Below are 17,463 nucleotides of genomic sequence, written 5' to 3'. Positions count from 1 at the left end.
ATGTCGGGCGGTGGCTTTAACCAGTGGTTTTCTTTCCTCCCAGACGCCTGCAGGAGGAAGACCAGCAGTTCAGAACCTCGTCCCTGCCGGCCATCCCCAACCCTTTCCCGGAGCTGTGCAATGCAGAGAGCCCTCCAGCAGTCGCCTCCGGCTCCCTGCCTCCGGTCCAGGTCACGGCAAAGCAGGTGAGCGGACCGGGCTTGGGTGCCAGGCTGCTTGCTCCAGCAAGCACAGGACGGGCGTGCCAGCTCATTGCTGTGGGAAGAAGGGAGGGGGATTGTGGGGTCCTTGCTCTTCGTTCTTTTCCTCTTGCAATTATATTTGCAGCCTTGCAAGGCTTTTTTAATTTATTGGCCAAAATTTCATTCATTCAGTCAGGGCTGGGCCTATATGTTTTAGGAGGAGTCTCATAAAAATGGCTAAAAAATAATAACACTTTGCTGCTTAAACAATGAGCTTTGGTTTTCTGAAACAATTTCACCACCACATTGTCTTCATTACCCAGTAACTGGGTAAGTGAGGCGTTAAACACCGGCTCTCCCAGGCACCTGACCTTCAGTACAGTAGAAGTGTCCACAGTGTGACTGTGACTTTGGGTACAGTCTGCTCCAGGCAGGAGAATTTTCGCTTGACACGGAAGGTGACCACTTCTGCGCTGCAGTGGGGCTGTGCAGTGGGACTGTGCAGGGCACCTGACTGGAGGGCACTGAGGCACGGAGTGTTCCAGCAACTGAGGTCACATTGCAGGGAACCAACTTGCCAGGGCCAGGCTGGCAGCACTGTCCCTCCTGGTTGGCCTGGACCACAGTGGTCTGGCCTCCGAGGGAGACCTGGTGACGTTCATCTGAGTGTGAGGGCGGTGGGATGAGTGTGCTGTGCGTGCCGTGACGATGGGGACATCTGACGTGCACGGAGGGCCAGACCCTGCTCCTGGGCTTCACGTGTTTGTCTTGGTCCAGGCGTTTGCTCCTCAGGATCGCCCTGAAGGTCAGGCATCGATGTCACCTGCCCTCTGTCATAGGGGAACTGAGGGCCAGTCACAGCGTGGTAGGCCTTGCTGGGATGCAGTGTGCATGGCGGGGCTGGGTGTGACCGGATATGACCGGGTGTGAGTGTGCATATCCCAGGGGCCTTACCCAGGGCGAGTGTTCCGTTTGGGTCATGGCCTGACCTCAGGGTCCGAAGCTCCAGTTCTAACTACTGGAAGGGCCCGGGTGCTCTCTCTCCTCAGCAAGAGTGATTCAGAAGTCCCTTTGCCTCTTCTGCTAGAGTCACTCTCTCCTGCATCTCGGCGCTTTCCATTTGCCATCCTGAAGGGTGACGAGCCCTGTCCCCAGTTTCTGCCGGTCCTTCCACCCCTTGCAGGAGATGTTTCTCGTCATGTTCGCCAGCCACGACATGCTGCCCTGGTGCCAACCTCATGCCCCCGAATAGGCTGCCCTGCCGCACCATCCCCACGGAGGGCGTGCGGCAAAGGCCCCTTTCTGGAGCTAGAGCTGGCCAGGCTGTGGCCCTGTGTCACACGCCTGAAGTGCATCTGGGATGTCTGCCTCCCTGGTGACCTTCTGCTCCAAATAAGGGTCTAGACAAGCTGTCTGTGGATTGGTCACGCAGGCTGTTTACAAAGTTACTCACCCTAAAATAAGACCAAGAAAATATTATCTGACTCTCGCAGTAGCTGGCAGGCACCGGGCCTCCGCCCCCGTGTACTGCCCAGCTCTCTAAGCAGACTCAGGAAACCCAGGAATTTTGCTGGCTGTTTTTCTTGGGATTGGCGTTTGTCCCCGATGAGAACACTGTGTCGGTGTCTGCGTTTCTGTCGCACAAATTCCTCCAGCCCTTGGGGCCCGGCAAGTGCAGGCACATGCAGAGCGTGGGTGTTCCCCACTGGTGTGCTACTGCCTCAGAGGGATGGGCAGTCCTTTGTCCGCACTCAGCTCTGACCTTTGATCTTGTGAAGAGCGCATGTCATTGGTGCTGCAGTTGAGATGGCCGGGCGGCATCGTGATCCTGCACAATGGGCCGTGGTGGGCGGAGCCGCTGCTGATGGGCAAGGAGGTCTCTGGTTCTTCACCGCAGGCCTGTGGGAAAGAGAAGTCTGACGTGCTCTGTCTCTCCCCATGAAGTCGGAGGGAGCCGCCTGGTCATGCTCTCCCGGACAGCCTACACGCTGCAGCGGAGGGCAGGGGCTCCATCTCAGACGGAGGAGAATGCACTGTGTCCAGAGGAAGGGCTGCCAGTGCGGGGAAGGAGTGGGGGTGGGGAGGTCAGACCCAGCAGCTCTGCCCTGACCCCAGCCCCCAGGGTTTGTGGTCCACCCTGGGCAGCTCAGAGACTCAGGCATCACATACTCTCAGGCTGCGTTTGGCTGCCAGAAACAAAGGCCCCGACTGGCCCCAGTTTCGAGGATGTGCGCTTTCGTGTGTCAGGGGCTGGAGCCAGAGGCTGAGGCCCTGGGCAGCCTGGCTCCCTGTCCTGAAACCAGCTCCCTGTCCTGGAACAGGCACCCTGACCACTCGATGGGCCTGGCCCAGGCTGCTCACTCGGGAGGGAAGCACTGGACCCGGGGTAGAGAGAGACACTGAGGCTGTGTGTGGAGTGGGCTGGCCCCTCAGGGTGTGGAGTCAGGCCAAGGTGCATAAGGGCGGGACAGTCCTGTTGGGAGGAAGCAGGAGGCAGGACTGAGTGATGGGGGAAGGGCTGGTGAGGAAGAACAGGGTTTCCCAAGGGAATGCCTCTCTCGCTGAATTCAAGGTGAGCTCTGAAGACTCACCAGCACTTCCAGGTGGCTTGGTGGGCGGGCCTTTCAGGCAATAAAGATTTCCATGCAGCCACATGTAGCAGCTACACACACACACACACACACACACACACACACACACACGGCGACTGGCCACAGCAAGTTTTCCCATTTGTTATGTAAACACAACTAGTCCATACTTTAACCCCATTTTTAATAGGGTACAAATATGTCTTCATTCCAGATCAGCTCTTCTCTCTTTGCTTAATTTTAAAAATTAATTTCTGGGAGGGAATTAATTGCCTTGCACAGGGTTCTGACATGCATTTACTAGCGAGCAAAACCAGGTCTCCCGAGGCTGTAAGGAGGCTTTCCTGAACGGCCGAGGGCCGGTTACTTCCCAGTGAGTGCAGTGTGATGCCTGAGGCCTGCCTCCCCCACCCAGGCGGCCTCCAGCCTCTGGCCATCCTGGAGCCAGGCTGCCTTTCGCCCCCGCCCCCGCAGCCTCCTCCCACTGAGCCAGCCCTCTGTACTCAGCCCCTGCAGAGTGGGCCGACCAGCCTTTTCTGCTGCCTTAGGGGGGGCCCAGGGGGCACGGAGCGGGGACACTTAGGAGAGCGCTAGGGTCGAGTCTGGACAGGAGCCAGAGGGCAGTACTCGGAGACACAGCAGGACAGAGGACAGCTGCTGTCCGTGGCAGTCACTCATGGCCTACCCAGAGCTGGGGCCAGCCCAGGGTCCACGTCAGCACGTCCCTCTCCTCTCAGAAAACAGAGGCCTCTCTGCTCGGCAGCCCCTCGAGGGCACCCTTCCCCCTCCCTCTCCTGCCTGCTTTCTGTGACGGATGGGTGGACAGCTGCCACTTCCTCACCACCCCCGAGGCCCCACCCCTGGAGGGACCCAGAGTCCACAGGCCATGGGGGTGACTCAGGCGGTTGTGCTGTGTCCCCTCCCAGGGCCCCTCTGTCCCCATCACCGCTGTTTTTACTCCACCCAGCCTTTGGTGAGCTGGCCCCCCCCCCCCCAAACCCAGTGCCTCCCTGCACACCCTGAGGGCACTCGCCCACCCCCAGGGCTTCTGTCCCCATCCCCCACCCTCCCAGCAGACCCACCATCTTCCCCCCTGAAGCCAGCCCCTCCTTTCTGCTTCTCCTCTTCTGGAATTTGGAGGGAGGGGTCACTCCTAATTCCTGCCTCTTTTTTTTTTTTTTTTTGGCCACCACAGCCAATCAGTCATGTGGCTTCACTGGACAGTTTTCTAGAGAAGGGATGTAAAGCATTTTTGTTGGTTTTTAAGATTACAATATGCAAATGGAACGTTGAGTTACCGACTCTCTGAGGAAGTTGATTTAACAAAGACTTTTTTATTTTCTGTGGCCACCTCTGGGCAGCCCAGCAGGGTCCCTGCCTCCGCTGCTTCTCTGAGGGGCCTGTGGCTCAGGGAGTCCAAGGTGCTGCACACAGAGCCCCGGCCCTAACCCTTGGGGCTCTGCAAACCTGTCCCCCCTCTGCCAGAGGGCTGGTCCCTAAGAAAGCTCTTAGGGAGCAGCCGTGACACCAAGTTTCAAGTTTGCTGGCTCCCTGAGGTGTGACAGCAACATTCTGAACCCACACGCAATTCTGTAAACCACAGCTCGTGCTCACGAGACGTTTCCTCACTGGGGAGGGGGCCCCGGAGCACTCCCCAGCCCGTCAGGCAGGACCCACTGCCACACCATGCCCCTCGCTGCCTTCCTCCTGTCGCTGTGTGGCACCAGGTGTCTGTGAGTGGCAGAAGTGTCCTAGGCAAGGTGTGTGGGCAGTGCTGAGATTGCCCTCAGGGACCGTGGTGTGACAGGGACGGCCAGGGTGACCCAGTGTGGTACAGCAGACAGCTGTTGCCGCAGCAGAGACCGTGGGGCCCTGAGACTGAGCGGCCTGTGCCCCGCGGGCAAGGGTCGCAGCTGAGTGGCTGTCCTGTGTACCTCCCCAGGGAGGCTCTGGGCCACCCACTGTGTCCTCCTGGGTCCTGGCTGTCAGTGACAAGCAGTAGTGGGCCCCTCTGCCTTCCCACACGGCCCGGTACGCTGGGAGCCCAGTACCTGCCTCACTCAGCCTGCGTCTCCTGGGAGAAACCTCCTGTCCCGGAGGTTGAGGGAGCTCTGCAGCCTTTCACCCTGGACGTCCACGTCGGGTTTGGGAGGGTCTGGCAGCCTCACAGGAAAGGAAGCCGGCAGGATGAGTCCCCCAGAGTCCGCCGCCATTTCTGCCAGAACCACTTTCTTCCTGGCACCTGCAGGCCCCTGAGAACCGTGTCGGGAGAGATGCTGAGTTGTCTGAGGTCATTTTTAAGATGGTGACCACTGTGTCTTGCCCAGATTTCTGGGCATACTGCAAACACCAAGGTGTCTCCACCTGAATAAGTCCCTTTTCCGTTTATGTTCTAACTTCATGGCTCTCAGGAATGTGTCCCTGTCACACTGGGGACAGGTGGACAGGACCTCTTGTAACACTGTTGGGGTTCTCTCCCCTGAGACTTGAGCTTCCTCTAATGGCCCCTGTGGCCCCCGCCACAGTTCCTGGCCCAGGAGACGCTCAGGGAGCCCCTCGGAAGAGACCATCTCCACGTGCGCTCCCGGGTGGGCTGTGCTGAGGGCAGGCCACCGCTGCAGAGCCCCAGAGTCTGCAGGCAGCTTTTCCTGACCAGGAAGGATAGCACGCACCGCAGGGGCCTGCAGGTGGCTCTTGCCAGGCTGGGTTCCCTCCCTGGCGGGCGGGCAAAGGGCAGCCGGCAGAGCCCAGAGTGAGCGGCAGGTGTGAGCCTGCCTTCCAGGGCCTGTGGGAGGAAGAGAGAAGCCCAGTGACAACAGGACAGGCCCCCCGGAGGGGCCCGGGCGGGAGCCTGCAGGAGGGCCTCGCACACGGGCTGCTGCCTCATGGCACCGGCTGCGGGGCCGAGGCCCAGAGGACGGCTGGGCCCTTGCTCGGCTCACTGGGTGCGGCTCTGCTCCTCCTCAGTCTGCACAGGGAGACCTTCTTACAGTGCGTTAGTCCTCGCAGTCTGCAGAGTGCCGGCATAAAAGCCGCTTTTGTCAAAATAACAGGCTGTACACAGAACTCCAGAAAAGTTTAGAGAACACGGATGAGCAGATCAGAGTTGGTTCTTGCGAAGGAGCCGGCCTGCTTGGGGTGCGGGGGCCCCCTGGGGCAGTCGCTGCCCTGGCCGGTGCAAGTCCTTCTGCAGGGCAGTGCGCCCAGGGACTCTGAAGTCGTGGCAGACTTCCAACAACTGTTTTGTAAGTTATTTTTAGAACTTTAACTTTTTTAGAAAGGATTTGCGACGACTTAACATATTTTTAATTCTCACCGAAACCTTGAAACGGAGAGAGCTCATCAGACAGGTTTTTGCTTTTCCGAGTGTGTGTCAGTGCGATCAGAGCCACGTGGCAGCACACCCCCCACCCCGGCCCCAGTCAGTCCTCAGGGCTCCAAGGAGCTCCTTTGGTGTAGAGCAGAGCTGGGGAAACCACAACTCTGTTTTCTCCAGCGAGACGAGCTGAGCCCAGCCCTGCTGCTGCCTTGGATGGGTGTGCATTTAATTTCCTCCCAACTGGCTAGGCCTGCTCAGACTGGGGCTTCAGGGCCCCAGAGTGAACAGCCTGGGGGGAGGGTCCCATGCTGGAGCTTCTCGTTGACAGGCAGACGGGCCTGCAGCTGATGCCCTGGGTTCAGATCCTGACCCCTGCAGATTCATCTCCTGGGCCTGGATAAGCCATGCTGCCTTCCCCAGATTTTCTTTCCTCCTATGGGGAGGGGGACAGTGACAGCTGCAGTCTCAGGGGCCCCTCCCCTCCACCTGCCCCAGCAGCTGCCTTTCCTCCTCCCACTCCCACTGGCTGGGTCCCTCCCCCTCCAAGCTGGCAGTCTGGCTCCCCTCTCCCTATTAACCCTCCCTGGCGCCCCCTCCTGGCGGGTGGGTCACAGGCTGGCATTATCCCTGGCAGTTACTGGCATGTCCAGCTCACACATCACTCTGAAAAATGCACTTCAATGGGACCTAAGAGACCTTTGGACCAGGGTGAAGAATGAAGAGAAAGCTGGCCAGAGAGGTCCCAGCTGACTTGGTTTCTCTTCAGCAGGTCACAGGTCCCTCTGCTCAGGTCTGTCCCTGCACCAGCGGCGGCAGCTGTCCACCCAGGGTTGTCCTACATTGGGCAATGTGCAGAGGGGCAGGGAGATGAGGGTGCCCCTTGTCTGTGTCCACAAGGGGATCTGGGCCAAAGCCAAGCAATATCCTGAGTCCAGCACAAGATATGGAGCCTGCAGGTCAGCCAGCACCATGTGTCAGGGCATGAAGCCACACTGGGGACCCCAAGACACAAAGCCAGGCCCCCCCAACACAGTAGGGGCCATGCAGATTATGGCCCTTTCACCCCAGTTGTTACTGAGCTCCTTCCTTTCAATATGCTCAGATTTAAGCTTCGCTTCTCTCTCTGCGTGAGAAATGGCTCAAAAGTGACAGCAGAGCTCAGGGAAGACGGACATCCTGTTACCTGAGGGCTGCGGGTTCTGCACCAGGCGCAGTGCCAAGCCAGCTGAGGGCGGGAGCCGGCGAAGCATCCGTCCCCCGACTAACTCTGAAAAGAGCTTCGCACTGTTGACACAATACACGCTCTTTAATATCACTCTCTCAGTTTAAAGGGCAGTTAGCTGCTTGGTTTCCTCTGTGCCAGGGAAAAGGACATGACAGTTCCGGTCGGCTGCTCCCAGCTGCCTTGCTCCTGCTCCGTCTTACAGGCCAGGATCTATCTTACGGGTCGGGAGGCTGACGATCTCAGAATCGCAAACCTGCGTGGAGCGGGGTAGCTGCCGGGCCCTGGAGGCCTCTCCCCGGGCGTCCCTGCCTCGCCCGCAGAGCTACTCCTAGGTTGCAGCAGGCGCATGTTAGGGCCAGGCACAGGCAACTGTCCTGAGCCTGTGCCAGGCTGACCCCATGAGGCCAGTGTTACTTGCAGAGTCCCACTGTATTGATAAGGAAACTGAGGCACAGAGAAGTTGCGTCACACAACCGGGTGCCCACAGCCGGTCAGCAACACAACCAGACCATGGCCCAGTGGGGCCCTCGAGTGCAAAGCTCAGTGGGGTCCCCGCCCTGTGTGGGGCAGGTCAGAAAGGCTGCCGTAGCGTCCACGCACCGAGCTTTGGGCTCCCACTCCCGCCCTGGACACCTGTTCCCAGAGGGAGGGCAGTTCTTGCACGGCCGTTGTTGCCTGCCCGAGGAGCCGCTGGGTCCTGCCCCGCACAGGATGCTGAGTCTCCAGCCAGGATGTTGCAGCCTGCTCCCTGTGGCCCCTGGCCCAGGCCTGGTGCACCAGAGCCTGGGACACAAAACCCTTATTTGCTGGTGCATATGCTCCCTCTGGGACCGTTGGCTTTAAGAGGAATGGTGGCCAGCTGTTCTGGTCACACTTTCTTTCATGTCTACACTAGAAATGCCGTCACCAGCAGCCTCAGAGGTGCGCCCATGCTGGCACATGCAGTGGTCCTCTAGCTTTCTGTCAGTTTTTTTCATCCCTGGGCCGCAGGCCTGCGTCAGGGGCCCCCAGCCCAGAGCTGTCTGGGAGTTGGAGGAGGGGCCTTTGACAAAGCACATCTCAGCTTTTAAAGCTGGGGCTGTGTGTAGACCTTGGCGGGGTGGGGCACGGAGCATCAGGAGAGAGTGGGAAGAAGGATGCAGTGTGGTGGGAAAAAAAGATTTAAAAAGAAGTGCCGCCCTCCATTTGGGGCAGGAAAAGTGAAGTTGGACTTGGAGAGCTGGGCAGTGCCCTCCCACACCGTTAGCATTTCCAGGGAAGGGAATGTCCACTGTGGCCACAGACAGATTCTCTCAGAGACTCAGGAAAGGGAAAAGTTAGGAACATGCTGATTTTGTCATTGAAAGCACACCCTGGTGCAGAAGGCATGGTCGATGATATAGTAAACTTATTATCATTGCAAGGGATGGTATGAATCTACTTGCAGTTAAGTTTGGGGTTTTTTTAATACGGTTGTAGGAAAAGCTCTTATCTACAGTTTAAAGGCACATTTTCTTTGTTTAAGTTACATTTTACTTTTATAGACTGCCACGCCAGCAAAAATTTGCAAATTTAATTTGTGTTGTGAAAGTATCACCGTCATCGAGTAAATGTGGATTCTGGAGAAAGATGGGCGGATTTCTTAAAAATGAATGTGAGCTGAAAGGTTTCAGGGCTGCCGTAGCTTGGGATTTCTTTGGGGTTGGGGGTGGCTGAGAGGTTGCAGTCAGCCTTGGGGACCTGCCCCCTGGAGGGCAGTCCCCAGGTCAGCTCAGCCTCCCTCCTCCAGGAACTCAAGACTGAGGGAGCCTTAGCTCCTTTCAGCCAGGGGCTCTGGGAGGGTTGGGGGCAGAGGGGCTTCCTGCCAGATCCCCCAACCCTCCCCCAGAGAAATAGACATTGGACCCGGTGCGCTCCAGTCAGCAGACCGGGAGCACAGAGGCCAAGAATGCCAGAGCTGCAGCCATCCAGGGGGACCATGGGTGCTGCCAGGCCTGGGACCTCCAGCCCCAGGTTGCCACAGGAGGCAGGAGTCCCAGGGTGCACTGGTTTCCCAAGATGTGGCAGAGGACCATGGTCAAAGAATATACTCACTCCAAGCTCCCTGCTTGTCACCCTAGGGCCAGGGGCATTAACGGGGACGAGCCAAGTATTTGGGTCTGATCCCGGTACGGGTGTTCTGCTGTGGGCATCTCCACCTCGGCTGGCACTCTGTGAGGTGGGGAGCCAGGGGGGTGGTGGCATCAGGCCCAGGGAGGGACCTGATTGGTCTGCCCAGGTGGTTTGATTCACTACCCTGAGGACTGAGCAAGGCAGCCTAAAGCAGCTGCCCTGCCTGCCCGGAGACAGCCTGCCCGCCATGTCCCCACAGCCAGGATTGGTGGGTTGGCCAGGGCAGGGGCCTGGCCCACCAGGGACGATGGGAGAGGCCCGGGACAAACTCCCTTTCAAGAGGCAGCAGGGATGTAAAATGCCATCTTGTTCCTCTGATGCTTTTCCAGGCTGTGGAGGTCGGGCCTTTCAGCACCTCATGCTCCCTGAGGGCTGCACCCAAGGGTGTGTTCCGTGGGGCACAGTGTGCTCCTTTGGGCCTCTCCCTGGCCCCCCTTTTCCCAGGAGCCATTCACTGGAAGGGCTCTGGACAGAACCCGGAGAATGAAGCATGCTTGTCGTTTCACAGGGCGTAGGAGCCAAAAACCTTTGTGACTGCTCTTTTCTGCCTTTCTTTTTGGTATTCGACATTTCAGCATGTTCATGTGAATCTTTCTCAGCTCCCTCCTAAGCCTTAGTGGACAGAGACAGTAGGGGTGCAGCAGGGAAGGGGAATGGGGCTGTGGCCACAGCACCCTGGGGAGGTGCCAGGGAGGGCAGGTGAGCCCTTGGAGGTCGGGAATCCTGTGGGGTTTCCCCGCTCCACCGGGTGTTGCAGTGGGTCCCGCTGCACCCTGCCGAACCCCAGCCACCAGCTATTTCCTCAGACGGTGCGGAGAAGCCCTGTGCACCCTCAGGTCTGGCCCTGCTCGCAGCTTGCACGTGGTGGGCACCATGAGCATGCCACGTTGTACTCCTGCCCACACATGCTGGGTGGGAGGGCAGTGGGCAGTGACTGTTCACACACCCGCTGCTGCAGGGGTGTCTGTATGCATGTTGGAGCACCGCGGTCTTTTCCTCTCCCGGGGCTTCCTAGTTCAGGTTCTGCTTTTTAAACCTGCAGCTCTCATCTGTGGGTGCCCCTGTGTGTTGCAGGATGTGAGAGTCTTCGGTGAGGATGGGACGTGCAAAGTGGTGGAGATCCCCGTGGACATGACCTCCAGGGACCTGTGCCAGCTGCTGGTGCACAGGAGCCACTGCGTGGACGACAATAGCTGGGCCCTGGTGGAGCACCACCTGCACCTGGGGCTAGGTAGGGAGCGGCCCCATCAGGCCACCTGCTGCTGTCCCCACATGCTCTCCTCACCTCCCGAAACGCACCGGCAGCCCCCGTCCTCTCCCAGCGCTCTCAGGAGCTGACCCTGGTTGTGGGAGCAGTGCCTTCCCAGGGCCTACACCCAGTGGGGAGTTGCTCCCTGTGCGGGAGCCGTGGAGAAGTGCGGGACGCGCTGCACACCCGTGCTCTGGGGCAGGCCCGGCACTGGTAGGGTTCTGGTGCCACTGTGGAGAGCAGCGCGTGCCTGCCAGGGCCCACGGAAAAGCAATGTTGTCATTTAGTGGGACCGACCAAGGTCACTGGAAGAGAGGGTTTTAGCGCCCTAGAGGGACCTCGGCCTGGGGGAGGGCTCTGGACGGATGCAGCCAGGCGGCACGCGTGCCCGTGAGCACCTGTGAGCATGAGAGCCATGTCCCGCGTGCTTTCTTCTCTCCCTGGCAACACGGCCTGTGGGTGAGAGCCCTTAGGGTGTGGGCAGTGCGGAGCATGGGCTTCAGCGCTGGGGGTGAGTGTGCTACACGTGGTGTGGCTGTGGCAGAGCCCACCCTGTGTTCAGGGACCGTGCGTCACACCGTGGCACCTTGCTCCGTGTCCCTTGCCCAGCGCTGCTCTCAGCCCCCTCTTGCTTGGTTCCCACTGTCCGTGGGCTTCGCGGGAGCCACCATTTCTCAGTGGGAGGGCACAGCTGTTTGCTGGGAGTATTGACTGACTCTGCCCTTCACTTTCTGTTGCGCGGAGTGGAGAGAAAGTCTTCCTGCTACACGTCCTGAACCCCCCACGGATTGGGCCACACATCCCAGGGGGCTGTCATTCTGTCCCAGCTCAGACCTCACCTGGGCCCCCAGGACCTGTGGTGTGGAGAGCCGGACTGACTGTAGCAGTGCATGCAAAGCTGCGTGGAGGTGGCACTGTGCCCTCTGCCCCTGTTCACACATGATGCTCCCCCCCCCCCAGAGAGGTGCCTGGAAGACCATGAGCTGGTGGTGCAGGTGCAGACCACCATGGCCAGCGAGAGCAAGTTCCTGTTCAGGAAGAATTATGGGAAATATGAGTTCTTCAAAAACCCCACCGTGAGTCTTGGCTCTGGGGGTCTGGGTGGGAGCCCTTGCACTTCTGCAGTGGCCACTTAGGGTTCTTGGGAGCAGGTCGCAAAGTGAGGTTCTGGGGGGCAGCAGATGGGCGGAGACTAGTAGTCGCCATTGAGCGAAGCTCCTTCCTCAGAATTTGGTCTCTGAGGGAACACAGGCCTGTGCTCCAGGGCAGAGGTGGGGTGCCTCTTCCAGCCGCTGTCGCTGTGGGGAAGGGGGAGTGACAGCAAGGCCCTTCCCTGGAGCAAACCGGGCAGCTGCTCCGCAGATTGAGAGCTCGTTACTCTCCAAAGCCAGCAGATACTGTCTCGTGACATTCATGCAGGAATGAGTAGAGAACTGAGTATCCAAGAGTGTTATCAAGTTTTCTGGGCGGTCCTTATCTTTTCTATGTTGTACCTGGGGGTGGGGGCTTGCCTGTCTCCTGAATTATCAGCATACGGGCTTCAGGCCCGTGTGGCCTTCACTCAAGTCACCTGAGCCAGGTGGGCCAGACCTGAGCCATCTCTGGCTCTGAGAGTCTCATGGCTTTTTATTGCAAAGTAAGAAATTTGCTAATTGGTTTGGGGGGTGCAGCAGCACAGCCTCTGCACATGACTGTGCTCCTCTCTGAGTTTTGAGAGTCATTTGTCTTGTGCTGTGACGCACCTAGCACCACAATGCACATGGCCCGCTGCCTTGGGAAGGCGTGAGCGCACGTTCAGGCCAGAGGCGCTCCGGTGCGCACTGGGCGTGGAGGAGGGAGCAGGACTCTCCGAGGCAGGGGTTGCCCCCTGTGTTGATGCAGGGTGCGGCACTGTCGCTGTGCAGTGTTTGTGGGCTGGCTCACCTGCCAGTGTGCTTTTCCCCAAGTAGAAGCTACCTCCTAACACGTCTGTTCTCTCTTTCCTGCAGAATTTCTTCCCAGAACAGATGGTCACCTGGTGCCAGCAGTCCAATGGTGGACAGACCCAGCTCCTGCAGGTATCCGGCCCGCGGGCCTTCACGCCCAGACGGAAGTGCCCCCTCGAGCTGCTGTGCAGCCTTGCAAAAACATGGAGCAATTCCGTTCTTACTCACAGATTAGCCGCGGCAGCCGGCTGGGTTCAGAGAAACCAAATACACGCTCACTCGGGGAATCCGTGGGGTGCCAGGTTCTTCTAGACCAAATGGGCCCCTACACACAGGAAGAACTTCTGTGACTCGGAAGCCTCCGGGCAGAGGGCAGGGTGGAGAAGCTGCGGTTCTCTGAGCTCACCCCAGAGCACCGATAAAAACCCTTGTCTTAGCCGTCCCCCTGCTTTGCGAGGCCCGTGCCCACAGCCCTGCAGCAGTGGGGGGAGCGAGACAAGAGGCCGCGGTGCGCTCGCTGCAGACTCGTGCTGTTCTGGCCCCAGGGGCAGGCGAGGGAACGTGCTGCAGCCCCTCTACATGGGGGGACCCAAAAAGCAGAATGTTTATTAAACCCGTATATCGCTTCTTCGCGTTTAGACTTCAGTCCCCTTCCAAGTCCTCGCCTTTGGATGCGACACACCCACCGAGATGCTTTTCCACTGCTTGGAACAGTGTTTGACCTCGTCCATTTTGATGTCTTTCAGTGCTTCTGCCACTTTCTGTTTCACCTCTTTCACATTAGCAAAACATTTCCCTGTGAGAACTTTTTTCATGGGGGAAACAAAAAAATGTTGTATGGGGCAAGATTGGGTGAATAGGGAGGGTGGGGCACAGGGGTCATGCCATTTTTGGTCAAAAACTGCTGAACACTCAGTGTGGAGTGGGCAGGTACGCTCATAATCACCCATCATGAAATGGGCAACAGCACTGAAGGAGGCTTTAAAAAAATGCACTGAAGCCAAACGCAGCCTCTTACAGCAACGCCCACCAGTGCCGCGATACAAGTGGGTTCCTAGAACACTTGTGCTGCAGGCGGCCCGTCCTCCAGAAGGTGATTCCGGATTGGGGGTCTCCCCTTGTAGGTGTGTATTTACAGCGTGTTAGTGACGGAACAGACTGTTCACTATGGCAGCCACGCTCCAGAGCCTCCCAGTGTGGGAGAAACCACTAAGGCCGGTGTCCCGCAAAGCTTAGCCATAGCCACCTCTCTCGCTGGTTGGCCCGCACATTTGTCTCTGGCCCCAACAGACAGGAGCGTCCACGCTCAGTCGTGTGGTCTCTCCCGAAGTGCCCCCGCCCCCTGCACGTGGCAGGAGCTGTGGACGCATGGCTGTCACAGCCCAGTCACAGCGAAGGCGAAAGGGCCAGCGTCTGGGCTCACTGACCTGAGGTCCTTGTGTGGCCGTGAGGGTGTGCCACCATTGCCGAGGCTCCAGGAGGTCCAGCCCAGGTGGCCCATCTCACCTGTGGGAGGAGCATGTCCCCTCTTAGGCCAGTCCCCTCCCAGCCTCTCTACCCTGGAGGGAGAGAGCTACCTGGGGGAGGGGCTCGCTGGGACTCTGGGCTGTCGAGGGGTGTCTAGAAGAGGTTGTGTGCCGTGTGGGAACAGGCGCACCCAGGCTCCCGGTAGTAACCACAGGCACCTCTGGTGGGCTGCTCCTGGCCCATCCTCTTACCTGAGCCCTGCTGACGGGATAGGGAGTTGGAGGGGAGACCAGAGGGAGGCGGGACCTGCCCCGGGCCATCTCACAAGGGGCAGCGTGCTCTGCACTCTTCTAAGGGCTGCAGAGGTCTGGCAGGTGCCAGCTTCATCTTGTCTCTTCGAGTTCAGGTGGACTCGTAAGACTTCTGAAAAGAAGCACCTCATCTGAAAATTCTCACCTTGGCCAAAGAGTATCTGTAATGATTCAGAAAGTGCTACAACATCAGCGATGCTGATGACTTGTCTGCTTTGATTGCTGCAGATCAGCCGCCTGACTGCCCACCTTTGCTCTCCCACAGAATTTCCTCAACACCAGCAGCTGCCCGGAGATCCAGGGGTTCCTGCACGTGAAGGAGATGGGCAGGAAGTCCTGGAAGAAGCTGTACCTGTGTTTGCGGCGCTCTGGCCTCTACTGCTCCACCAAGGGGTCCTCCAAGGTGAGCACTGACCTCACCACCAGCTACCTCACCAGGGGGCGCTGCGTGGGTGGGGGTTTGATGCAGGTGCCCTGGCCTGTCGAACTCCTGAGCCCCTGGTGAAGGTGGAGCCGCAAGTCACCTGTTTGCTAGTCTCACTCAGACACCAGGCGCTCACACAGACCTAGGACCCCCCCCCCCCAGGCTGTGTCCCTCATCCCCCTGGGGCTGCAGCAGCCAGCCCTAAGGGTCACAGATTGTCTCTGTCCCAAGGCTGCCTGCTTTGTGCCAAGGGAGATGTTTTGAGGAGTAAAAGGCCATTTGCACATGCCCCCAGTGGGAAGAGGAAGAGAGAGCTGGGCTCCCTGGAATTCTGTGCTGGGGTCTCCTTGGTGACCCCTTGGTGTCTCAGCTACTTGTCTTGCCCTGTCCATGGCCACCAACAATGGCAGCCATGCCTGGCTGACCTTGGCCAGGCGTTTCCCCCAAGAGCTGAGGTGTCCGCTCTGGCCTACAGAAAGAGGAAGTCCCGGAGAGCCCCAGGCATGGGCGCTGAGCATCCAGCCTCTTTCCTGCTGCTCCAGGTGCAACAGGTGCCGGACTAGAGGCAGGCTCCTTCCTCTGCAGAGGGAGACTCTTCCGTTCGACACAGAGTGCAGTGGGTCACTTCCCCACCTCCCAGCTCTGGTTTGTGGTTCACTCACTGGCCTCATAGACGCCGAGCCAGGGACCTTTGTGGCCTGGAGCAGGGGACAGAGCAGGGTTGGAGAGTGAACCGGGGTGGGGGGAGGATGGCAGTGCTGTCAGGAACACGGCAGGCACAGCAGGAGTCTGACACGCCACACAGGAAAGTGGGATGGTACCTGCTTCTGAGCCTGTGCTGTTAACCTGGACCTTCAGGTTTCAATTTTGTCCCCTCTGCCCTCTGTTTGGTTGTGGGGCTCCGACTTGGCACAGTATGAAATACATACACACAGTCTTTGGTCCTAGAGTCTGGGGGGCTCTGCTGGGGGCAGGGTGTATTTGATTCAACTTGGCACTCCTCTGATGGGTGGCGGTGGGTGGCAGACTGGCCGCGGGAGACACCTGTGTAGAACGCCCTCTGTTGGGGAGGACGAGAGACTTCGGCCCCGCCATGTGGGTGAGTTCTCCCCAGTGAGCCTGCGGCTTTTCACAGGAGCCCAGGCACCTGCAGCTGCTGGCCGACCTGGAGGAATGCAGCGTCTTCTCCCTGATCGCAGGCCGGAAGCAGTACAGTGCCCCCACGGACTTCGGCTTCTGCATTAAGGTACCGGGCCCCCTCCCAGGCCACGCTGCCAGCCCATGCCCTGCACACCATCCTTGATGAGCATTCCCCTGGGGACTTGGGGTTCAAACAGTACGTCCTCCCTTGGTTGTAGCTTTAAAGAAAAACAAAACCAGTGATGTGGTTTCACACTGGACTCATTCACCCGAGTGAATGTGTTCCCTGTCCTTTGTGCCGTGTGGTCCATGAGGAGCTCAGAGGCCCAGAGGCGAGCGCGGTGGTTAGAGTGGGCCCGTCGGGGGGCCCGGACAGTCTGCCACCCTGCCTGGGCCAGCATGCTTCTGGCCCGCCCTGGGCACTCACTTCCTTTACCCCGCAGCCAAACAAAGTCCTGCATGAGCCGAAAGAGCTGCGGCTGCTGTGTGCGGAGGATGAGCAGAGCCGCACCTGCTGGATGACTGCCTTCCGGCTGCTCAAGGTAGTGGGCTGTTCCTTCTGGAAGTGGTTGTGGGGTGTCCCCACCTCTGCCAGGGGGCTAGGGAGCTCCTCCCGGAGGCTTCGTGGGGGAAGGTCGGAGCCTGTTACCTACCTGGCCTCTGTTGACACTGGGGGTCAACATGGGCCCCATGCCTTGTGGGGCACCTGGCAGCATCCCTGGTCTTTCCCATTCGGTGCCGCAGCACCCCCACCATGTGAGCCGACCAAAGGTGCCTCTGGACCTCGCCAAGTGCGTGCGCCCCAGGGCGCGGGGCGGGGAGATGCCCCGAGGACAAGGTCTGGCTAAAAGGGCTAGGAATAGGGACATCGGCCCAGGAGACTGGGCTGCAGAGAGTGTGCAGGAGGGCTCATCCTTCCCATGACTGCCTGTCACCTCCTGGCTTCCCTGAGGGCACATGAGGAGCTGCGCAGTCTGCACAGCAACCCGCAGGCACGCGTCTCCCGGCAGCAGGAGCTCTTGGCGGTGGATGGCGGGGGTCTCGTGCAGGGCTGCGCCCTAGACAGCCGTCTCAGTGATCACACAGCGAGTCCTCACGCCTCTGTGGTAGGCACGTGGCGGCGGAGCCCAGTCCCCACAAACGCTGCCTCCTGCTCTGTGCACCCTGCATGTCTGCAGTCACCTACGTTTATAAAGTCCACGCAAGCTGCAAGGTAGTTGATCAAGAGAAACTGGCCGGAGTTTGTTCGGTCACCTGGGGCCGACACAGAGCCTGGGAATTCCGTCACTAGAACCCTCAGCCTGCCTGACGCTCAGCTGCTCCGAGACTGCAGGTGGACTCCCGGAGAGCAGTGGGCGGGCGGGGGCTGAGCTCGGATGCCCCACGGGGACACACTCCCCATGGGCTCCGGGCATGGGCGCCCCCTGCCTCTGCCCCGGAAACTCATTCTGTGCCGTTTTTGCTGCTGATAGAACAGAAAGG

The 17,463-nt window shown here is 59.1% G+C and overlaps 1 protein-coding gene across 5 annotated transcripts in view; it reads left to right on the top strand.

Annotated features, from left to right (window-relative positions):
• The window catches only part of GRB10 (growth factor receptor bound protein 10), a 115,982-nt gene that overhangs the window by 85,565 nt on the left and 12,954 nt on the right, over positions 1-17,463 (top strand). For all 5 annotated transcript variants that reach the window (XM_037156079.2, XM_037156076.2, XM_037156075.2 and 2 more), the window contains 7 exons: positions 44-185; positions 10,540-10,696; positions 11,675-11,790; positions 12,703-12,771; positions 14,683-14,820; positions 15,977-16,087; positions 16,425-16,523. In XM_037156079.2, the coding sequence (XP_037011974.2) occupies positions 44-185; positions 10,540-10,696; positions 11,675-11,790; positions 12,703-12,771; positions 14,683-14,820; positions 15,977-16,087; positions 16,425-16,523 (832 nt within the window). The remainder of the gene's footprint in view (positions 1-43; positions 186-10,539; positions 10,697-11,674; positions 11,791-12,702; positions 12,772-14,682; positions 14,821-15,976; positions 16,088-16,424; positions 16,524-17,463) is intronic.

Source organism: Artibeus jamaicensis, unplaced genomic scaffold, assembly GCF_021234435.1.
Source record: "Artibeus jamaicensis isolate MK-2021 breed Jamaican fruit bat unplaced genomic scaffold, CSHL_Jam_final contig_1016, whole genome shotgun sequence".
NCBI lineage: Eukaryota > Metazoa > Chordata > Mammalia > Chiroptera > Phyllostomidae > Artibeus > Artibeus jamaicensis.
Note: the sequence above shows the minus strand (reverse complement) of the source record. Positions and strands in the feature narration are given on the sequence as shown.